The sequence below is a fragment of the Seriola dumerili genome, unplaced genomic scaffold (assembly GCF_002260705.1).
Source record: "Seriola dumerili isolate Sdu_G_001 unplaced genomic scaffold, Sdu_1.0 BDQW01000291.1, whole genome shotgun sequence".
Classification (NCBI taxonomy): Eukaryota; Metazoa; Chordata; class Actinopteri; order Carangiformes; family Carangidae; genus Seriola; species Seriola dumerili.
This window is the reverse complement of record NW_019174546.1, coordinates 1,774,396-1,798,945: the sequence shown is the minus strand read 5'-3', so window position 1 is coordinate 1,798,945 and position 24,550 is coordinate 1,774,396. Positions and strand designations below refer to the sequence as shown.

The 24,550-nt window shown below is 40.5% G+C and overlaps 2 protein-coding genes across 2 annotated transcripts; one reads left to right on the top strand and one right to left on the bottom strand.

Moving 5' to 3' along the window:
- Positions 1-1,399: 1,399 nt before the first annotated feature.
- Positions 1,400-9,256, bottom strand: LOC111231088 (GTP-binding protein Rheb). The gene is made up of 8 exons (XM_022758072.1): positions 8,953-9,256; positions 7,989-8,060; positions 5,345-5,412; positions 5,077-5,159; positions 4,933-4,989; positions 4,775-4,822; positions 4,246-4,327; positions 1,400-2,224 (listed from the first exon to the last, which is right to left on the bottom strand). Exons 1-8 carry the CDS (start codon positions 9,002-9,004, stop codon positions 2,132-2,134), a joined length of 555 nt encoding a protein of 184 aa, XP_022613793.1. The 5' UTR covers positions 9,005-9,256; the 3' UTR covers positions 1,400-2,131.
- An 11,214-nt stretch (positions 9,257-20,470) lies between these two features.
- On the top strand, positions 20,471-21,301 carry lrrc30 (leucine rich repeat containing 30). The gene has a single exon (XM_022758292.1). The coding sequence runs from the start codon at positions 20,537-20,539 to the stop codon at positions 21,299-21,301; it is 765 nt and encodes a 254-aa protein (XP_022614013.1). The 5' UTR covers positions 20,471-20,536.
- The last annotated feature ends 3,249 nt before the right edge of the window (positions 21,302-24,550 follow it).

The following is a 24,550-nucleotide window of genomic DNA, read 5'->3' as shown; positions in this document are numbered from 1 at the left end:
TATTTCTTATAGCCTTCCAAGTCTTTCCTCTGGGTCAAGTTGCCTCAGGGTCAAACCTACAACGTTAACACTTCTGAATGATCCTGTTACTTGTACCTCTTTGCCACCATGGTCTACCATTGCTTCTCCCAACTTTTCCTTTGGGCAGCACCCAAGGGAAAGAGTCAAAAGCTCATAGAAGAAGTGTGTAAAAGGTCCTTCACTAAGTAGCTTGACAATGTTAGAGGACTGCTTAGAAGTTTGAGGTTGGATTGTCAGAAGTTCTGTGAATTCTGCGACCAACACTCAACTTAGTGAATTTTGAAGTCCGACTTCCAGATAGACACAAAAGGTCCCAGAAACACTGCTCAAATGGTCCTGATCAAACAGCTCAGGGAGACAAAGGACTATTGAGAAGTTTTGAGGTCAAGGGTATGATTATTGTGATGCTCACTAAATACTGAAATCCAAATGTTCAAAGAAAAAAAGTCAGAAGCTCTGAGAAATAGCATGTCAATATGTCTGGTCAAATAGCTCAGGATGTTAGAGGACCATGCACCTATAGAAAACACTTTAAGGCTCTAACAAATGTCTTTTCACAGCAAGCTCAGAGTGTTAGAGAAGTACTTGGAGGTTTTGAGGATGTGAGTTCAATCCTTATTAGGCTCACTGAATTTTGAAGACCCACAATGAAAGACCCAAATGTTATAAGAAATACAACTTGGAAGCGTCAGAACAAATGCCTAAGGGTAACTGCTCTGAAGTTTAGAGGTTGTGGTTCAATCCTTGGTGAATTTTGAAAATTTCAACACACAGATGAAATATTTAAGGAGTCTTAAGAAAGGTGGCTTTAACCAAATAACACAGCATGGAAGTTCTGAGGATGTGGATTTGATCCTTTTTTTTTCTCCAATTTTTGAAGTCAAAAGCCCAAAGTGAAGCCTGGAAAGCACAGACAGAAGCTCTCAGAGTAATTACTAGTGTGGTGGGTTAGTTTGCAGTGTCTGGTTCAAATCCAGTTTATTCTCTGTGTTACTTTACTGACTCTTAACAGAAAACTAAACCAGAGACTTTTGCTATTGGCTGTTCCAAACTTAACTGATTGCACTGATTGACATGGTTATTACATAAGCAAGAATTAAAATGCTACTACAACACGTTTCCACTATTAGTAGGTGATTTTACTAATGTTACCTTGTGGTTCTTTTTGCTTTTAGTGTTTTTCCTGTTTCTCCTCACAGTAATCCCTTTGTTTTCTTTATTGAACTGACTCATTAGATTCCTCCCTGCACTTCAATCTTGCACTCTCTCCAGTTTATTTCAGTCTTTTTATCCCTCCCGCAAAGGACATTGAAATATTTTTGACTGTGTTCTAAATAAATAAACATCAGTAAAACTAATGATCCACAGTCAAGCCTGCTTTACATAACCACTTTTTGCTTTAATGATTACAATCAAAAACATTTGTACAACATTTTCAACATTAGAAAATGGATGCAGATTTTTTTGGCTGACAGTAACTGCTATGAAAACAAACTGAGGGACAGAGAGGTGGATACTGCGTGGAGATGAAGTAGAAAAAGAGCTGTATATTGGAGGGACCAAACAGCTGGTGATGTATCAGAAGAAACGTCCATGTTTACTTAACCATTTTAAGAGTGTATGCATGGCAGATATGACATTTCTCCTCTTCTTCTCCTATCTCGTGTTATTTAAACAGATAAGGGCCCATAGCCTATATGGGAGCGGCATAATGAGAAGCTAAGATGCATCAAGCCATTACTGTCTCTGGCCTTACGCTTGTCGTCATTACTGTGCACAGGAAAACATTTTTTTCTGATACACCCAAATGATGTTTCTATGTTTTGCATCAGTGCCGAGCACAGAGATGGAGGAGGCGTGGACTGTGGGAAATATTAGACAAGGGAACCACCACTCATCCTTCTTTTATCAAACACACAAAGAAAAACAAGGATGACAGAAGGGAAGAGGAAATACTGATAAATAACAGTGGATTCAGAGCCATAAATAGACAGTATTGGATATTTAGGACCCTGGGGGGTGGAGTCAGCTGAGGTGGAGGAGAACTGGCAGCTAGCCTTCAAGTAACGGGATATCCCAGTGCAGTGTCCTGTGTGTTGATTGGGCGGCTCTACATCATGGAGCAGGATGTTTTTCCTGGCTGCACGCCGCCGTCCATCTTCTCTGCCTCCAGGATCATCCTCCGGAAAACTTCCACGGCCGTCTGAGAAAAGAAAGAGACACACACGCACAAGAGGTTGTCACATGTCTTGGTCACACCACTTTGAATTTTCCAGCAGCACACACACTACATCCAGCGAAGCTTCGCTGGTTTTAGGTACAACAGAGTCGGCGTTGTTTTTATGTGTATTTACCCACAGCCGAGCGATACCGCTTGCTAACTTGATTTAAAGCAGATTAGCTGACTTCCTGAATGTGAACCTTGGTTGTGGAGGGAAATACATCCTCCAGAAAATGGACAGAGGGTTTCGAAAATCAATTTCTGTTGCACGTGTTGCAAGTTTAATAATAGCTTATGTTGGCAATATTTCAGGCTCTTCCTGATGAGCCTGAGGTAAATGAATAAAGTCTAAAGAACAGTGGATACAGTGTGATGTTTCTTAGAAGCTGTGGTGGATAAACTTCCTAACAATTGTTAAAGCTGCATTTGGGCCTCTCGGGGGCAGCATAACAAGCAGTAAATATAACACTGGCACACAGTATCCTGTTATTAAGTTGAAACAGTGGCTTGTTTACATGTGGAGTTGACATTGATGCAACGTTAGCATTTGTGTTTGTGTCCACCTGACAATTTCTGAAAGTCGAAGATTCACTCTCCTTTTAGCTCTGGTTTGCTCTCCATCGACTCTTGAGGTAAATATCTGTCTCTTTAGCTGCTAAATGCTCCACTATGTTCACTTGCTAGTTGCTAACTCCGTGTACTGTTTGGTGCTGGGAAGCTGTGGGTTTTTTCACAGTAAACAGCTGCCCACTGCAGCTGGAAACAATGAGGGAACCAAAACAGAAAGTGGAAAGATGCTAAAACGCTTCATAGATCTGAGGCAAGCTGTAGAGCTGGGTGATAATTCTCTATGGGTTTATCACTACGAATGACACCTCTGACATTACACATAATTGATCCATTGCTAACATGAAAATATTGATTAGTGCAGCTTTAAAATTATATATAGTCCTTAAACATTTCAGTCCTGGTCGATCTGCGACACCTGTAGTTACTGGCAGTAAGTGCAAGTCTGATTAAATAACACAGGCTCCATTTTTTCACTTGATATGACATGTTTATCGACTGCTGGGGTCATTGGTGTGAGAAATGCAACAGAAGAAGAGCAACTTGTTTGCAGCACACACAAATTTATTTAGTGGGTATGCAATTTGAATCCAGTGCGGGATTCCACACGAAACAACTTTATGGAGAGACAACAAGAATGGTCAAAATTTATGCAACGGAGGCAGAGATATCCTGACCTTCAAGCTCTAGTATGGGTCAAGCTATAAAAATGCTCCATCCTACATTTCCTACACCCATAATGCAACTTGATATATGGTAAAGGTCTTTTGAGCTCCATGTCCTCAAACTGTAAGACAGGTTTTCTGTTACAAATGTGTAGTCTCCAAGTCTCCCTGTGGTATTATTTTTAGACTGAGAGAGAAAACTCCCTTCAGCGCCACATCAGACATTATACAGCTGTGTAGTAATTTCCTATGACCAGTGTGTAAAATAGACAGCTCCACCTTAAGGATTATAACTTTACATGACACTGAGGCCTTTGTCAGACCCATCACACAAAGCTTTTGTCCGTCTGTTCATCCATGCATCCATCCATGCATCCATCACAGGTTGCCAGGCAATCACAGGGCCGACACATAGAGTCAGACAACCTCATGCTCATATTCACACCTACGGCCATTTAGAGCTGCCAGTCAACCTGACCTGAATGTCTTTGGACTGTGGGAAGAAACCCACGCAAGTACACAGAGAACATGGAGAGTCCACACAGAAAGGCCGCTGCCGGCCAGCAGGTTTGGTCCTTCTTGCTGTGAGGCCACAGTGCTAACCACAGTGTCGCCCCATATCAATAAGTACTATTCATTTTTTGAGCCTAAAATGTAACTATCATAGTTTCTGTTTAAAAAAAAAAAATAGATTGCATAAATAGGCTTTGATAATAATCAAATACAAAAACACTTGCAGGTGAATATTACCTGTACAGCCTCGGCTCTTACCTGGTTCTCTTTAGCTGAGGACTCCATGAAGGCAGCGTTCCAGGATTCGGCTAATGCTTTTCCCTCTTCACAACTGATTACTCTAAAGAAAAAAAAATCCCATGGATAGCAGGCCAGTCAGGGTAGAGCACATAAATATTTCACAGTAAGGCTGCAGTGTTGGCTTTGACAAACCCACAGAGTTTAATTCCTCGAAAAATCTGCTCTTATAAATGATTATATTGACCTGGTCTTGAGTATGCTGAATTTGAAGGACAGACAGAGACCAGTTCTAACATGCTAGCTTGCTGCAAAAGGCCGCCGCTTCTATTTAGGTCATCCCTGAGCCAGATATTAACATCTGCTCTGTAGTTTTGTTTTGGTCTCATATGTCAGAAATGTTGAGATTTGCATTTCTGCCTCTGGGAGCCTCTAAAGTGATGAGCAACTGAACAAAAATGATGATTAAAACTGGCAAGTGCTTTGACCCATGTGTTTACCGACTGTATAGTGAACATAATATACAATTTAAGTGTGCGTTAGGACATACCGCTCCATATGTAGGTCGTTCTTGTTTCCGACGAGCATAATTGGTACTCTGCATTGGAGGGAAAGTAAATGGCACAATGTCATTTATGCGTGATGCATTACACACTGTATGTCTTGGAGTTCATTAGACAGTAAAAGGAGAACAGGCGCGATACTCACTGAACTTTTCCCACCATGTCCAACAGTTTTTCATGGATAACCTGTACAACTTCAAAGCTGCAAGAAATGAGCAGTCATACATTTTACGCAGCACAACTCGTTATACAGAACGTAACAGATATTTGTTGTCTTTAAGAACTATACCTTTTATTAGATGTAACTGAATAGACCAGAATGTAACCGTTGATATCTATGGAGTAAGTCTGTGGGAAGATGGAGTACTCATCCTATGGAGACAGAGAGGGAGAAAAATTATTTGTATTCCAATGTTACAGGTTTTGAAGTTGAAGATATCGGATGTGATGAAGCAGAATTAACACCAAACTCTGAAATAGCATCATTATACCAACACATATTTACATAAAAGTCAATTAACCAATGACAGACTGACAAAAAATGCTCTGCATCCTACCTGTCCTGCTGTGTCTACCAGCTGAAGATGGTACTCTTGTCCATTTATTGTGATCATTTTAGTAAACGCTGCAGTTAAGGGAAAAGACAAATTACAAATGAACCAATAGAAAAGACAAATATTAATGGATGGAGAGCAAGAAATTCTCTTTCAAAATAACTGCCAAAAACAACAAATACAGTAACAAAAACTCATATGCTATACAGCCTACTGCACCTTCATTACTTTTATGTTTTCAGTCTGCAGATCTCGAGATGTACAAGACACAACCCCATTATGGATCCATTTTGGTTTGCATGGGACCACTGAGTTCATTCGGCACAGGAATGTCAATATCTGCCTGGAGAAGGGTCATATTATCTACAGCGGGACTGAGGGATAGCACTGCCTGCAGCACCTCGCTGATAACGCTGATACTTCACTTTATGTTAACCATCCATGGATTATTTATAGATACAGACCACACAGTCGAGAAACGCAGGGTGGTATGTGAGCATGAACATGTTGGCGAAAAGTGAAACAGCCTACAGGTAAAAGTTTAGACTCAAATCTCTAGAGAGTCTGGGAATATATGTGTTCAGGCGGTTCATGGATTACTATATGTTCTGTCCTTCAGAAAAATGTAATGTTAAAGAACCTTCAAGCAAGATCCCTCTCTAAGCCAGGGATGTCCATGCGTGTACCAATCAGAGAGTCAGCAGAGTTTAATTTCGACCCAACATTACACCAGCTGAAGTTTCTTAAAAGAAAGTTCTCCTGGCTGAAAGTGTGAAAACTGATTAAATCAGCTGCTCTAGTGTTTGGACACATTGGTTTAGAGGGAACATTGCACCCTGCTGGGGAACAATTATGTCACTTACATATGTCAATTACAAACAACACATAAAAAGAATGAGGCATGATAAAACAATTTAGGAAGATTATTGTCTGCATTTTTGTCTGGCATCACACTTTCCATCCATTCATCAACATAAGTTTGAATCAGTCCAATGTGAAATCTAATCTATGTAATGATATATCAATATAAAAATGATATTGTGATAGTGTATTAGAGCTGCAATGATTAATAAATTAGTTAATTATTTGAAATCTGATAAGTATGATAACATCAACAAGGATCTGAAATACATGACACACATTTTTCACTATTTTCGGAAATTTTATGGACTAAACAATTGATAGATAAATCAAGAATTAGTCAAGAATGAAAATAATTGTTAATTGCATACGATACGTTGCACGCAAAACTCCAAGGGGAAATGATGATGTACAACCACCTGGTATCATGTGACCAGAATTCCATAATTAAGTCATTTGATAACAACTAAACATCTCAATGGCATCTGAGAAAGTTAAGCAACCGAATCCACTAGGGAAGGCCACAAGATGTAGCTGAAAGCTTTGGAAATACCAAGAAAGAGTATCTCGTGATGAGAAAGGTTTTTTTTCTCTAGTATTGATTCCAATCACACTGCCCAATCTTGCGTGTTTTGACCATGTTTAATAATTAGCTTGATAATCAAACATATTACCACACATGAATAACTGATGAATGGCTAATGAGTCCAAGCATATTATAGCCTATAGCTCACATACATACAGAACGGAGAGATGAAGAGCTGAAACAATTACTCCATTCATTGATTTATTGACTGCAAGAATTTGAATAATTAATGAATTAATATGTTTTAGGCAAAATGCCAAACACTCCCAAGTTCCAGTTTCTAAATTGTTTACCATTTGCTGCTTTTCTTTGTCCTATGTGACATTATATTGAACATCTTAAGGTTTTGGAGTGTTGGTTGGACATTATAACTTTTGGCTTTAGGAAATTGTTTTTCACAATTTTCTGATGTTTTATAGACGAATCAACTGATTGGTTAATTGAGAAAACGAGTGACAGATTCATCAATACAGAAAATAATTATTACTTGCAGATTTAGATAGATGTAAACTCAGCTGCCAGTTTATTAGGTACATCTAAGTAGACCTAATGCAGTCTGATACAACAGTCTATGAACCCACCCTTCAAGAGGGTTATAATGTTGAGTTTCTGTTAAAACTGATTAACAGAAGTGTTGATTTGAACTTGTAGTTTGTGGTGCTGTTGAATTGTATTGTGCTACACTGACAGGTGTTTCTTTGACACTGTCCACCCCATTTAGATTAATGAGTGTAGGCTAAAATACAGAAACACCTGTCATTATTACAGTTACACAGTTCAACAGAACCACAAACTAAATCATTAGGCAGTTGAATCTACACCACTCCAATAGTTTCAACAAAAACTGAACCTTACCTTCATGATGGGAGGATTTATTATCCTAATAAAATGGCAACTGAGCATATGTACAATTCAGTATCAAGATATTAGTCAGGGTTTCTCAGTGTTTCATGGCAGAGGTGATTGAAACAAAAACCTCCTCATCCAACATCATAATAAATTAAAAGATATTAAGGAAATATAACATGAACATTTCACCCTCTCAAAAGCCATTGTATTTAGTGTGGCTGTTGTTGAGGCAACAACTCAACAAGATGACACGGACAGGATCTGGGTGGTGCACCACCTCAACTAAACAGTTTCCTGGGGGAAACCCTGCTTGTGTATCAGGGTGCAACACTGCACTAAATCCCCACTTACTGTTTTCTATTGTTGGGTCATAGGAGTCAACAAACTGGCCCTCCACAAACTGAATTGTCAAAGAGGACTTTCCTGCAAAAAAACAAATAAGAATTAGAAACAAGGAAAAGGGTTCAGACGTTTTCAATATATTTTTGGTTATTCACAACCAGGGTACGTCAGTCATGTTCAGTGGTTCAGGTGAATATTCAGCAAAAGGATGAAAAAATTAGGATGACTGGCTGTTAACCTTATCCACATTATGAAAATAATAATGATAATAATACATGGAAATCCTACTAAAATGCCAGTAAAGCTAAAACCTACTAAGGTCACATAATGCACCATACAAAATCCTACAGTAATACTATGGGAGATGTTTACAAATTGTACAGAGATTATAGCAACTCACTATAGAGTAAGCAGCCCTGAACACAATACAAGTCTCCGTGGGAATATTACACGGGTTTTTTGTTAATGCTGGCATGCTGGCTGGGCCTCCAGTTGTAGTGCTATCTGTATGTGCCATCTTACCACCCTGAACATCCTTTTACCGCATACAAATTGCGCTTCTTCGATTTTTAGATGCGATAAAATAAACTGCACAGTAATGCGTCAAATCCGGTGGTCCTTCAGGCCTTCACGGGGCATGGCACCAACTTACGCAGCTGGCGTTAGGGTAATTGATAATAACGTATCTATAGGAAGGCGAGTTGTCGTAAAATGTCTATCTTGTACACATTCAGGGAGGCCCCATGTTCTAAAAACCATAAGGCCATGTCTCACCTGGTGGCGCTCATTCGCCCGCTCTGAGATGTTGCGTGATAGATCCTACTCCCTATAATTTAAGTCTATTATAGGAGGCGTAAACCGCTCTCATAATGGACTTAAATTGACCCGAAAGGCCGCTGAAATCTAGCCTCAGCGTCGCGTCCGAGGCCTTTAAGATGTAATTCATCCCACACTCCGTCTGGTCGGAACTCACCTACGGATCTGTACCCGAGGATGGCGATTTTTCGTGATTTCGGCTGCGGCATATCTCGTCCTGGTTATCGCATCTAGTCCTCGGGGTCTACCGCAACCTCCAACCGGAATGGCATCCAAATTCAAGGGGAGCAGAGATTCCACATACAGCCTCCAGATGACAGCAGGAATCCTTCTTATTTCCTGTGTTTATGAGGAATTTTACGTCCACAGCTTGGAAAAAAATGTTATTTCAGGTCATATGAAAAAGCATGGAGTATCTATAGATCTACAATAACTGCGTCACTCCCCTTTGCAATGTAATGAATTAGTAATTACTGCTCCTTATTGATTGGCCACACGCCGAGTAAAGGCGGGAATTCATGCCTCTTGTAAAACTGTGATTGGATGAGGCAGCTGTTCATCTAGCAACGGTGCAAAGTCTCTGAAATATGATTGGTTGATACGTGCACTATGACGTACTGGGTGGTCGGGTGCAATGTCATTCCTATGTTTAGGGTCAGGGGGCAGAAAAAACGGCCTGACTGATGGCACGTCGTCTTTTCTTTAATAAACAGACACATGGCAGCAATTCTTTTATGAAAATTGCAAGACAAATCTATGTAAAAATATTACCTATATATCATAGTGGCTATATAGTGGCTAAAATTACCATGAAACGGGCTTCAATAAATATAAATTCATAACTGACACACCATTAGAAATATATGTAAACTATATATATAAAGGTATAAACTATGGTATATGTGCAAGTTTATATGCAAGTATAAACTTAGTATCTATTATGACAACCAAAGTTTCTACGGATAATAGGATAATTTTAGATGATAGTCTATAATAAAGGATTAAAAAACGTAGCCTACTAGGTGTTGTGGAATGAGTGGGAGTGGGTGCATAAGCTCACTAGGGCAGTTATATGGTATTTATACTTTACTTGAATATTTACATTTTCTGCTACTTTCTTCTTCATTACAATACCTTTTACAGTATTCCACTACACTGTTTTTTACAGCTATAGTTTTTTAAAATAAAGAATAAATAAACACTTAAGCTTACAAAATATGACATTTTCATTGTTTAAACTACGCAACAGAAAGGTGGTTAGCCTCAAGGTCCATTTAGTAGTGTCAATAGTTTCGTTAGCTTTTGAACACATGATCCTCATCAGCAAATGAAATTGGTTCAGGTATGATGGAATTGTAGATCAAATTTCCAATATATGGACTTCTCGAAGATGCTGGCTTAAAAGTACAATTAGATCAACGTTTATGAGACGCCCTTTAAGTGCTGTTGTTAACTGAGAAAATTATATCTGCTGATGAAGCTGCACAACAGTTGGACCTTGAGATAAGGTGGTGTTTTCAACTACTGTAAAGTCAAGGACAAACCTCAATGCTTTAGTTAAAATTAGGCCTAGTTTGACCAACATTGAAATGTTGCATACATTAATAGATGTGTAAAACTCTGAAAGGAGCCATTATGCAACATATGAGTATTTTTACTTGTCATACTTTGACGACACTACACTACAGTTTGCTGGTAAGACTTATTTTATTTTACTTTAGTAAAATTCTTAAGGCAGGATTTTTACCTCTAATGAAGCATTTTTACACTGTGATATGGTAAAACTAAAGGAACTAAGTACTTGTTTCACCAGTGCTCCCAATCAGTATGATGATGATCAATACGAACTCATTTGTGAGTGGACAACCACAGACACCCAATAAATCCAAATATGAACATTATCATGGCTCAGGGAAAAACAAAAAAGCACAGTGAACTGAGAGTGAGGTCAGATTCTATGCATTGTACATCTGGTGGTTTTAACAACATGAGGAGCACTTTTTATATATTTCATAATTAAACACAAATTACACATGGTAGATTTTGATTGATAATTCAGATATAAACTTAATGTCTTTAAATTAGCCTGTTTTTACACCACAAAAATGTTAATGAACTATAATAAATATAATAAAAAATTAAGATTTAAAATATTTCTACTAGAATTCAATCCTAACAGTATGAGGAAGGCCTTGAGATATCCTTTTATCTCTAGTTTATGGAGATAACTAATGTACGACTGAACAGTTCAATGCATGAACAAAATGAGGGAAAAAATAGAATAAATTGCAGACTTTTCAAGGCTAGTCAGAAATTTCTTAGTTTATGGTTGGAATAGGTCAATTTAGACTTTTCTACAATCCTGGATACTGCCCTCTATAGAAAGATCACCAGTGGAGTAGCATGGTACCAACATAAATATTAAAGGAATGATTAAAAGAGAAATACTACACGAGCACCATGAAGTCATACCACAGACACAGTACACACGTGCTAATCCCCAGAGGGACATTATTGGAATACTACCACATGAATCAAATTAACAGGCTGTTCAACAGTAAAAAATACTCCATTGTCTGCTTTAACATTGGCCAGTAGATGTCCCCATAACACCATTTATAGCACACACAGGACCCACTTATAGTACCAGAAGCCCATCTGTAAGTGCTCAATTAACTATTATATATGCCCATAGAAACATCACCATCTAATTACTATTTATTTCCATCTCTTGTTTTTGGTTCAGACTTCAGGAATGCATGAAGCACCATCTCTCAAGCTGTGCATTGCAATAAGACACAACCTCACAAGTAAATCAAACGACACAGATCTTTGATTATCTTAGATGATGGTGTATTCCGTTACAGAAGTTAAAATACCCAGGTCTTAATATAACCGAAGCCTTAAACCAAACCACAGGCATGCAGCAATACCATAGGAACTAAAGCCACAATTAGTGGGCTAAGCCTATAGGCAGACACTGGAATTCAAGGCAGGCGTGGTGAAGGTGGTGAGATGATGAGATTCCTCTTTGCTTTTAAACTCTAATGTTATGTGTGCATGTCAATCATTTCTAAGTCCTTCAAAAACACAAGTGATCCAGTCTGTGATGCTGCAATTTCATGACAAAAGAAAAAACTGCTGAAATTTTTACATTTTCTCACCACTTAATTGCCAGTTTAGAGAGTTTTGGTAGCAAAACTGAAACTGAAATAATTATATACTCTCTCTAAAATAGCCCACAGGCCCAAGGGTGTGCAGTTTTTCCTGCCCTGTGACCAGTGAAATCCCCCATTCCCCTGTCACGTCCCGGGCCATTACTACTTAATCACAGAAATGTCCAACTCCCCGTCAGTAAGACCCAACTGTTTTGCCTCCACATACACTTCTCAGCACGGGAGACAAGAAATCACTGGTGTCAGCAATAGGCGATTTGTTCTGCATGACATTGGGTGTCAAAAAAAAATAAAAAAAAGCTTGACTGAAATGGCTGAAGGGTGCCTGCAATCACTGGATACAAGCACACACAAATACACACTCATGCGTATGGACACTGTCACTTTCTCTGCCTCTCCCTCCTTCAATCTCTCTCTCTTTCTCACACACACACACACACACACACACACACACACACACACACACACACACACACGCTCTCGGGAAATTACGATGACCAAGAATAGGTCACATTGGTAATACAGCCATGTTCTAGCCAGGGATTACAGTGCGCTGACATAGGCCAACAATAAATACCCCCTGCAAGAACAACAGGTGTCTGACAAGATTGTTTCAGTTTAATAAAAGGCTTACACAAGTCTCAGAGAAATAATACATTAAGCTCTTTTAGACATGTCAGCCATTTATTGCTTCATCCCTTGTGATTGGAAAATTAATTTTTTTCACCCCAACAATTAATCTCACTCAGTCTCACATGCAACAAGTCACAGATGTGATTGAGGTGGTGGTGTTGTGCATGATTGCTAATGTTATAAAATCAATATTCCTGCCACAAACCATGTTGCAGGTTGAAAATACACTTTGGATTTCCAGTCTTTAATTTCTTTAGCTATATGTGAGCTTGTGGACATGCAGCTGGAGCCTGTGTCTCTGAACCCTGGGTGTGTGGCGTCGGCGCCAGCCTCTTTCAACTCACTGTGAAAGCACCCCTGGCTCTGTTAGTATGCCAGCCTGAGCGCCAGCGGAGCGAGTCAGCCACATCCTCCAGCTGGGTCTGTGCCACCAACAGGCACCTGGACCCACTTGCAAACCTCATGAAACGGAATGCATATTTAACTCAGAGGAATGCATTTGTGTGGCATCTTTCACCAGTGACTCGTATAGCTGTGTGGTGCATGGACGACACCCATTGCACCTTTATTTTGCTCTTCTTTGAGACTTTTACAGATCTGTTGGACGTAACGTGGCCTTTTTAACTGACAGATTCACACTTAAGACTCTGCCTCAGCTGCTGGACTGTGTCCAGAGTCACACAGGCCTGAAAGACAGCCATCGTTATCCAACTCTCACAAGGTGTCATTGTAGGGATCCAATGATTACCATATCAGCACCACATGAAACATTTATGGCTTGCTGGCAGTGATGGTCTGGCAAGCATCCTAATTTCTAGAACAGAGCTTGTCAGATGCTATTGTCTCGACTTCTAGTGGCATGAAAATAAAAAATCATCAGCCCACAATGAGAACTTTGTAACATAAGTGTCTCCTCCGCACCTGACACACCACCAAGGCCTAGCTCAAACAGACAATTCACATATTATATGTGCAACACACCCACCCAAAGTGGCTTGTTCATACTGGCAGAGCTACTTCCTCTCCTTTGCTCTGCTGTCCTGCTGCTGCACTGCTGATTTGCTAACTCTGTTGTTACTCTACAATGCCAACACTTGCTGCAACTGCTATGCCTCATGGAGCATTTCATAGCTTCTGATTGGCCCGTTGGACTGCCTTTATGAATTAAGTAAATAAATGAGTTTCAACGCCAACAATGATGGACTCCATAGCATTGGAGAATAATGAATGAGATATAGATAAAGGCTTCAAAAAAGTTTATTGGTACTATTTTGTGATATATTGTAAGTAGGCTACTACTACTAGTAGTAGAAATAGTATCAATAAATGTTGATGCACTATAGTCGGTGTTACTTTATATATTGATTCAAGCACAAAATGTTCATAAAATTGATCTCCACCATCTCAAATCAAAACAAACGCTTCGTCGGCCACACTTCCGGTCTCAGTTTGGCTACAACCTCACCTTCCTTCTTTTCTCAGAAGGAACAGATTCTACAGATAGCACTACAACTGGAGGCCCAGCCAGCAAGTGTTATGAGCCACAAAGAAGGCGGCCATTGAACACATAAGAAGAAAGACAAGTGAATAAAGTTACACTGTGTTCACGAGAACCAACAAAAAACTATCTAGCTACAACCATTAGCCACGCTAGCATTGCCGTGACGTACGCCACACGAATGCTAGCAGTTAGCCAGCTAGCAATAGCAACATTTGCTGAACACATTCATAATATCGGAAACAGCTAGTCAGCAAACATTATCATGGCTACTGTAGCCGGTCAGAAATGAAAACAGCCATGTAACAATGTGTAGCCATCAAGTTACTTACACATGGAGGAGAAGAAAGGACAGTTCCGAGTCAAGCTGGACCCTTGGGCCGCTCGTAGGGCCGTTCATCTAGGCCAGACCAGTAACGGCTCCATGGTCAGACTGAGAGAGAAATTTAGCCACGGACTGGCTGCAGGAGCCCGTAAAAACTTTTAAAACTTTATGGATGTTTTGACGGTTTGAGCCATGATCAGTCCACCCGTGCTCTGGTCTCATGTGTTGTGTTGTTGGAGGCCTTTGGTGGTTTCTTCACTGGAGGAAATTGTGGTAAGTTACTTTCACCTGAACACTGTGTACTGCAATGTGCTAACCTTAAAAAATAAGTATTTTTAATTGAGAAGTGTAATTTTAATTACTTTTTTTTATGGCAATATATCATTCTCAATCTCTAATAGATAAAAAAAAAACATACACAAAGTGTCCTATCATAGCACAACTATGCTAGGGTTTTCTGTCCATGCAACTTGAATGAAAGAAATTTCATTCACCACAATGAGTCTGTAATTCGTCAGAGAACTAGCAAATGTTAATATTCAAGAAGAATTTCTTTCACAAGGTCAGTAGGGGTGAGTGGTGGAAGTGAGGTGCTTCTGCCACCAGCTCATGTATTTGGAGAAGAACTACAGGATGCTGCAAGGTCCCATGAATTTACTAGAAGTCAGTCTAACATTTGATATGGGAAGTGAGTTGTTACAGAAATACTGTATTCCCTTAGTTGTCTGGGGTGCCCAGCAGTGGAGTGGTGGCTTGTGCCTGGCTCATAAATATAAGATACCACACATATTAACGGGCATCAGGCTCTGTCTCCAATGCAGCTTTGGAAGAGCAGTTCATTATCATCTCTCGAGGGTGGCTGCAGAGGTTGCATGAAGTGACGAGGTCAGAGCCTGGCCTACAGATCAATCAATCAATCTCATTGACATCCCAAAGCACTTACAGTTTATCTCATCATGATTACTCTGCAACAGCGCACACTGTGCAACTGTTTTGTTTAGCACCCAGTAGCCTATAGCAGTCGCGGTGAGCAGGTGAGACCCAGATAGGCTGCTTGGTGGTACTTTATCACCCTGCTTGTTGTTGTCACAGCCACAATTGGTTTGTACTCCCCATCTGCTGCATCAGCAAAGTCGAGACTGATTTGGTCACTTTGGAGCCCTGTTAGCTTTGCTCACCGCACTTCCCTGTTGATTCCAGCCATCATTGCAAATGGTATCTTTATGCGGTGGAGTTAACCCGGATAGTGCTCTCCCCTGGGTGCCTTTATTATCTATTCATCATGTTGTCCCAGTTTATCTCAAGATGAATCTGCTTCACTACAGATCTAAGTACAGATACCTGGCGTGTGGCCTGGGGAAAGAGATTAGTAGATTACAAGATACTCAGCAGAGGTGCTTCACATAGAGTTGATAAGAAGGTGAAAAATATTCTAAGAAGATGTAGAATGGTTATGAATTTGTGTTTGTGCTCTTTTAGCACCGATTTGTCTTCGAAGTAGTCTTGAATATGCTAAAACCACCTTGATATACAGTAATTTCCATGGTAACAATGTGCACAACCAGCCAGGGGCAACCTCAGTGTGTCCAATCTGGTAAGTAAATGAACATTTGAAACATTGAAATGAAATGTTCTTGGCCTAGTATTCAGCCTCCGAGCTGACTTTTTGGACACTCCCTCAAATTTCTTCCCGGCTAATTTGCATTGCTGAGTAGATCCATTGTGTCACCTGGAGGTTTGGGCAGAGCAGTGTTGCAACCAATTTCCAGATGGCAATTCAAATCTGTGACATATCCTCAGTTTTTGACAAAAATGCACTGCCACTTCCACAGACTCCATTAGCTGGCGGGATGTGTATGCGTGCATGCACAAATGGAAAGTGGAAAGTGTCCAGTGGTGTGAATATTCACATCTGCACCTGCTGAATAATAGACGATTATCAGCTCAGGTGGCTCGCCATCCACCCCTGTTCACAAGCTCTCTCCCATTTCATGAGGCTAATTTTGTCTGGAATACTCAATAGGTGTGCAAAAATGCATATTTCCTGTCTCTCTTACTTGATCTTGTCTTGTATTCTGTCTAAAGAGGGAACATATTCCTCAATAAGAGTGCTGGCTTCAGGGAGTAATGTGTCTGCAATATAGACTCTAAAGAGCCTCAGGTCTTGGCAGGTACTCCTTACAATTCAGCGGGACAGAGACACCTACGGCAGATACTCTGGCAGCAAGGCCATATATCATCTGTCATCTCCAGAAGCCTCCACAGTAATGAACAAGTAATAATGGTATATATCTTGAACTCGAGTCTCTAAAGGTAGCTCATCCAGAGTCATTATTGTGCCACATAACCAGATGAGCTTTCTCAAATGAGATCATTTTTGTCACCCTGAGGACTGGAGGGTGTAACTGTTCTCAGAGTGAATAACTCATCCTCATTTGGTGCTAATGGGACTCTGTATTAAGGTGTTGTGCGAATGCAAGAGGAATGGTAAATCCCATTTTCTTGTAATTTAAATCTCAAGCTGTTTCCACACATCTGTTCGTCTGGCAGAAAAGAGGATTCATCTGGAAAAAAAACATGCACAGGATAAAAAAGGAGCATTTAATGAAGATTCATGCAGCACAAGATTATGACGAAGTGTTAGATGGTGGTGTGTTATGGAGAGGTATGTCATGATGACATCTCTCTGTCGCAGAAATGAGCATTATTCCCTCTACCCATTCATCCACCTACCTAGCTTCTATCCCACTCCCTCCCTCCATCTGTCCATCCATCTAGGCTTTATCCAGGTATTGCGATGCTACAGTTAACCCATAATGAGGGATATGCATATGAAGCCAAGCTTTTTCTGCATATTTGACAGCATGTGTTCTCAGCCTCGTGTTGCCACTCCGTGCATATGTTCGCATATTGGGGGGGGGGGGGGTTGCTCTAACGATTACAGCTGAGGTGTCATTTTTCATGTAAATAGAGGATGGCAGGATATAGCAATCCTGCTGTTTGTGAAATTAACTGTGGCACACATATACACAAAACCAGCAGCACAGATCTCCTAAAACTGAGGGCTGTGTAAAGACTGTGATGAAATGTTGTTACTGCAAGCACACACAAGAAATGCACCAGTCAAACACAAAGGAACTGTGATATGAAGGTATTATCATTTACCAAAAATGTCCAGATGAGGCATGCTGCACAAGCAGCTGCCTGAATGGACAATGCACCCCAGTAGCCATATCTCCAGTGTCCAATTCAGCAAACACATGATTCAACCCGTCATTCATAAGTGCTGATGTAGCCATGCTCAGAGCAGAGCCACAGAGTCCCCAGAGTTGGATATCACTGCTAACTGTCATCCGAGTACTTTGATTACTGGACTGGGAGAAGAATGATGACTAAGGCCACTCTAAGTCCTGGTCAGACTCTGTAAGGCTGTCGAAGGAAAGAGGATCAAGTCCAAGGACCCATTTACACCCGTAACGTTTTTATAATGTGTTCACAGCTCATGAGTGTAGACTTCTCCTGTTTCAAAAACCATTTAAATCAGTTGAGTGACACCTCTTAGAAAAAGACTGATGCCATAAAATAAATATGAATAAAAACAGTGTTTATTTCGAGAGATTAAAGTCATTTTCTGTTCTTATGAATATTGCATATTGTTTTACAGATTTAGATAGATAGATAGATAGATAGATAGATAGATAGATAGATAGATAGATAGATAGATAGATAGAAGTAAAGTATTATAGGCCTAATTGGACCTAAACAGAAACCAGAACAGGATAGAAACTGGACCTATAAATTAGCAATATGGCTGGCACAGCAGCTCATTGTACATGCTGTGCTGTACATACAGTACATTCGTAACATGTCTGTCTATCCTGACAGAGGTATCTCTCCTCTGTTTCTCTTCCTAAGGTTTCTCACATTTCTCCCCTGTTAAAGGATTTTTCATGAAGATTTCTCATATGTATTGATGCTCAAAGGATAGAGCGTGTCAAATTCTGTATAGACTGTAAAGCCCTTTGGAGCAAACTTGTGAAGAGTAGCACGATTGGCTCACAGCAGGAAGGCCCTGAGTGCAAACCAGCTGGCTATGCTTTTTTTTTTATTTTATGAGGAGTCTGGATGGTCTCCTATGTCTGTGTGGGTTTCCTCCAGTTACTTCATTTTCCTCCTACAGTCCAAAAACAAGCAGATTATGTGAAATGGACACTGGTGGACGAAGTATTGACAGCCCCAGAGTTATTTATGTATCTATTTCTTGGTGCAGCAGAAACAAGTTGTCGTCACAACATTGATATATCATCACCTTTTAAGTTGATATGAGGAGACCGTTGCTTATATTCACAACCGGCAGTTACAGAGTCACATTATTGGAGTCATGTGTCTGGGCCACCTGGTGAATGTAAGTCCAAAATACTCTTTTTGCTCAGTGTTTTTGTCTCTACCTCCAGAGGGAGATATCTGGCTCTTTAGCTGCTAAATGCTTCACTATTTCCACCAGGTATTCACAAACTTTGTCTCTCAGTTGTTTTGTGCTGAGCAGGGACAGTAGGTTTTTATAGCTTTTTTTGCTATGGCCTCTGTATGTTATATACTATTATATGTTATATTATTAGATTATCTTTACTGATGCATTCATGTGTAATTAAAGTTGGAGCAAACAATTTTATATATTTTGGGGTAGTTTAGTCTAGACCATTGCATTGTATATCCATGGTTTAACTGAAGTTATCAAATAAATGTAGCGAAGTTAAAAAGTACCATATTTAGCTTGAATTGGCGTACAAGCATAAAGTACCATGACATGGAAATGCTCAAGTACAAGTACCTGGAATGCATGTTGGGATAGCTGCCCTGCCCTACAACTCTGAACCGATTAGGCAGACATAGAGACTATTCCACAAATCAAAGTAAATATTTGAATTTTTTTCTCTTCATTTTGAAAGGAAGTGGAACAAATAGCTTTCAGTGAGGAGATGCTACAAAGATACTTAAAAGAACTCTTTAGGGGAAAAGCATTAAGAACTTTTTTCCTCAGTGTGTATGTTGCTGCGGGGAAAGACAGTCTAAAATGTAAATGCACTACAGTATATTCTCTTGCATAAAGACAGCTTCACCCCTCAGGGACGCATGAATGAAATTGTGAATAGCGGAAGAGTCTTCCAGGAACGTGTTGGAATATTCCATGTCCTTTTGCACTTGAGATTAAACCAGCGCCTGTCTGTGCATGAGGTTCCACTAATTCTTCTAAGAACTTTTTTGAGAGATGATACAGTGTTTTCACGGCTGCCAGCTTGGTGCCATATTTAAGTTGAGACTAGGGGAACATACACAAAGGTGCAGGGACGATGAGAGAAAAAAAGTGAGAAGAGATTATGGTCAGCCAGAGATAGTATGTTAAATATCTGAATCATGTAAAATGCAAAATATACTACAAAAGAAAGAAGGTGCCGGTAACAGAATAAACATGGTTCTGTGCCAAGCTTGAATGTGTTTGTGAACACCAGTGTATTTCTGTGTGTTTGACTATGAGATCATAGCAGTGACCTCAACTGATTGAGCTCACACAGCATCCTATCCCCAGTCCTCCCCTCCTGGAGTGGGTGGGGACCATAGTGCTATCTGTGGACTTGCAAAGTGACAGGACCAGCTGGGGAATGAAATCCAGTAAGACAGGCAGTTGGTCTGGGAGACCAACTGCTGCTCAGTTACAGCAGCCTCCAACTCCACTCGGAAAAACCAAGCCAGGATTCAGTGTAACTGCTGCCAAACATCAGAAGTTCTACAACAGCCAGACACCACAGTGCCACTGGAGCTGATCATGTGCTGTGTGGCATGTTCAAGAACCCTGGAGATCAATCAGCAGCCATTATCTTTAGCAGTCCTCTCAATGCTCCAAGTGCTGGTGATTCAGCTAATCGCATGCTGACATCCTGTTATAGGCGATAGAATCAACATTACTGCGAGGACGATGGGTGGGAAGCAATCTCGCAGTTTTTCCAACAAGGAGTTGAATGAGGTGAATGTGAGTCAAAGGAGGAGGAGTGCTTTGAGAGACGATCAGCCCAGCCTGTCCTCGGCTGCTGAGAGGATCCGCAGACACACCATGGTGCACTTTGGTTACAGCACCCTGAGTTTAGCCATGCGGGGGCTTGATGAAACCCCAGCTGAGCTGTGGGAGCTCCGAGAGCTTCAGAAGCTAAACTTGTCCATGAACTGCCTGTGCTCTCTGCCCCCTGCCCTGGGTACTCTGGACAATCTCGTGATCCTCAACCTGTGGGGCAACAACCTGTCCAGCCTCCCACCCGAGATTGGCCTCCTGAAGAAGCTGCGTGTGCTCTTTGCTTGTCGCAACCGCCTGAGCGAGGTCCCTGAGGAGCTGGGCTCCTGCACCTGTCTGGAGGTGCTCAGTCTGGCCAACAACCAGATCACAGGCCTCCCAGGCAGCTTGGCAGCCATGCACAGTCTTACCAAACTCAACCTTAGCCACAACCGCATTGTTCACATCCCCACCTGTGTCTACAGCATGAAAGGTCTGGTCTTCCTCCACCTGGCCTGCAACCGTCTGGAGACAATTGCAGACCAGATCCAGGACTTGGTTAACCTGAAGATCCTCATCGTGGAGGGAAACAGTATCCACACACTTCCCAAGACACTGTGTTTCCTTGAGTCTTTAGAACTCCTCAATGTCGACTTCAATGACCTGCAAAATGTACCGGTGGAAATGTATCTACTGAACAGGCTCGGGAGGTTGGCCTGCCACCCGCTGGATAAAGGACTTCATATTATCCACAACCCCCTCCTCAAGCCTATTCAGGAGGTGCTGCAAGGAGGACTCAGCGCCCTCTATAACTACCTCAAACCCACGTGAGGGACTACCACTGTGTCTGTGTGTGTCTAAAAGAGTGTGTCGTAATGGGATGTTGGCACAAATCTGACCCCCGGCACGTGGTAGTCATGCTCTGAGTCCTCTGTTACCACAAACTGACTTACAGAGATATTATGATGCAAGACAGGATATCTTAGATAGATTTTCCATTTTTTATGTAACATAAATGTTTGGATATAAATAAAAGATTAGTAACTGTTGTGTCATGTCAAAACATTTGTTAATCCACAGTAGAGGGGTTAGGACAGGTCACTCTGATCACACAAATTCACAGGTCTACATTTGTTGGCTGATTACTAATCAGTTGATCTTGTTTGGCTCTGTGACAGTGAGGAAGCACAGGGGTAAGTTCAGCTACAGATCACAACTGTGTTTGTTGCATTCAGGACATTGGGATCAGGTGGGTAAGGTCAGTGGAAGGAACGGTGGAGGGGGGCTTAAGATTTGCAAAAAGACTAAACAAAACACAACAGGGACTTAGACTCTGATTAAACCTTGTTCCACTCCAACAGATCAGAGCAGAGGCTGCAGGGTGGCAGCTCCTCTGAGGTCGTTGGGTGTTGAAATACCAACTATTTGAAAACAGTTATGGAAAATCAAATTTATGATATGCTATGTATGTGTGGAACAAATAAAACTGAAATAACTTGAAGCAAACTTCTGTTTAACTGAAGCTGAGAAAGCTTTCAAGTAGACCTTTGAGTTTGGATTATTTTGTTACCTATATGTAGTTGTTGCAAATTCAGACCTGCAAAAGAAGATGAACAATTCAATAAATTTCCCATTGCCCCAAGAAGTTTAAAACTGTAGCTGTGTAGTGGTTGAAGTGAAATGTAACCAGCTGTAAAGGTGGTATAATGTGCAACAAGGTTTTATGAGTAAATAAAACTTAAAAAAAAAAAAGATAAGATACTGCTTCATGCAAATCATGCACTGATCCTCTACTACATATTCAACCGGTTTAAGAAGGAAAATGCAGTAACACAAAATATGAAAAGTGACTTTTCCAGGAATCAAAACAAAATAATCAAACATTTATCCTTTTAAAATGATACAGAAGAGGATTTATTCTGAAGGATTAGTGATCCCTGTTTTCCAAAATAAGAGTTTCTTGGTATCATTAAGATGGTTGTAATCCAGTGACTTTATCTTGGACTGCAACAGTAGAACAACTTTGTGACATGTGGTGAGTACTTGTGTGTATGACTGGGTAAATATATGTGTATGTTATCACCAGGTTGTCTCTAGCATTGGTCGACTTTTGTGCTTGAATATCAATGAGGTTTACATGTTTCTCACCACCTACATTGTTAACCAGTCACAGTGAAGATTGAATATGCAATGGAAAAGACAGAAAAGTGACCTCTGTTGGTACATACCTGTTACTACATTAGTCAAAGTGAATGCTGAAGTGTTCTCTCTCTCTCTCTCTCTCTCTCTCTCTCTCTCTCTTTTCTCTCTCTCTCTCTCTCTCTCTCTCTCTCTCACACACACACACACACACACACACACACACACACACACACACACACACAACCCACGCATTCATGATGGATGAACCCCTCCTGAATAAGTCTTTGTCCCAGATAGTGATCATGGGACATGTTGTCAAATAAAGCACCTATAAAGATATTGCTTCAGTGTGAGTCAGATGACCTGAATTCAGGTATTAGTGTTCTGTGGTGATGTTACTATTTTAGTGATAACACAATATACAATGACTGACTGCTTGTATCACTTATTTAAGATGACATAAACACTCCCTCTATATGTAGAAACAGACATTTTCCGTAGGTATCTAACGTAACTAATAGATTAAAACTTATTTGTGTTTGAAAAAACAAACCAAAATGATGTTTGGGGTCTCTTGTGCACAGTCGAGTAAACACACTTTAACCACTATGACAATTAATTAAAGTGATCCTTTGCTGTGTGGCATTCAGCCTCTTTGCTGCCAACAGTGCTCACTCACTGGTGGTCGGCTGTACACCCTTGACTGCAGTTACCGGGCTTTGTACGATTTTCTGATCTTATTTAATTGCTGTGTGCTCTGATAACTTTGCTTTGTAAAGAGACACCGTGCAAGATAGAGCCAGTGGGTGAACACAGACATGGCACCCGTGTTCTTCATTCAAAGGTATTATTCATTTGTAAGCCAAAGCTTAGAAAACAGTTTAGAATCACTAGCGATGAGTGACTTCCCATAATGAAGGACAGCTAATCGATCACATATTGAGCTTGTGACAATCAAGGCGCAGGATAATCACAATGGAATTAAATGACAAAATCACTGTTGTCGGGCAGCCACACGAGGAGAGACTTAATAAGTCTTCCTTTTGTACCGCAGTTTAAGTTGTGCGATTTATTCAGTCAGACTCCTCACGTAAGGTGAGGTTATTGGCATTTATTGACAAACAGCATTACAACAGTCAATTGCCACAGAGGGTTATTTATCTCATCGTTCTTAAGTTTAACTGATTTAAACCATCCCTGCAGGGAGAAATATGAAGGAGAATAGATTTGCTGAGGGTTCGTCCCCTGCTGGTGGCAGCTCTCCACGATGAAATGTCAATATCACCCATTCAGTGGCTCAGGGTGTTGTTCAGAAATCAGCAACAGTGAGTCACTGAAACGCATGAGCCACTGTCACTACCTTTGAGGCCTAAATATGGACTCTTTTGACGCTGGTCTGATCCTTTCTATCCAATCAGTGGAATGTCAAAGCTTTGAGAGTGTGATGGAAAGTAAGCTCGTGAAATGTTACTGGCTTAAAAGAAAAAAAAAAAAAGTGTCAGGCCAACATAAGGTGTTTTCAATAATGTAAATGGTACATGGGCTCACCACAGTGATTCCTCACCAGCAGCTGTCAGGAGTTCCTTTTGGAGATATAACTAATTTGACAAACTAAAAATTATGATTTGATTTTAAGGAAGCTCTATCACCTGAACACTATATTTTGTGATTGAGAGTGCATTAAAATAGGTTAATGTGTTAGAAGAGAAGTCAAAATAAGTACAACAGATAGATAAAATTAACAAATAAAAGGTTGATGTAGATTGATAAAGTGATGGATATAGGGCTGGAATAGTTAGCTAAATGGAAGAGGGTTGAAATGGAAAGCTAAAAGTGATAAATGGTGTGAACCACTGGTATTATTATGATTTATTTATTGAACATGACTGAGGACTGTGTTTATGGAGATCCTAACCCTCAATCACACACTAACTCTCT

Coding starts and splice junctions, on each gene's coding strand:
- LOC111231088 (XM_022758072.1), bottom strand. CDS start 9,004: ATGCCGCAGCCGAAATCACGAAAAATCGCCATCCTCGGGTACAGATCC. Junction 4,823..4,932: donor GACATGGTGGGAAAAGTTCA/GTGAGTATCGCG, acceptor CCTCCAATGCAG/AGTACCAATTATGCTCGTCG. Junction 2,225..4,245: donor CCTCAGCTAAAGAGAACCAG/GTAAGAGCCGAG, acceptor TTCTTTTCTCAG/ACGGCCGTGGAAGTTTTCCG.
- lrrc30 (XM_022758292.1), top strand. CDS start 20,537: ATGGTGCACTTTGGTTACAGCACCCTGAGTTTAGCCATGCGGGGGCTT.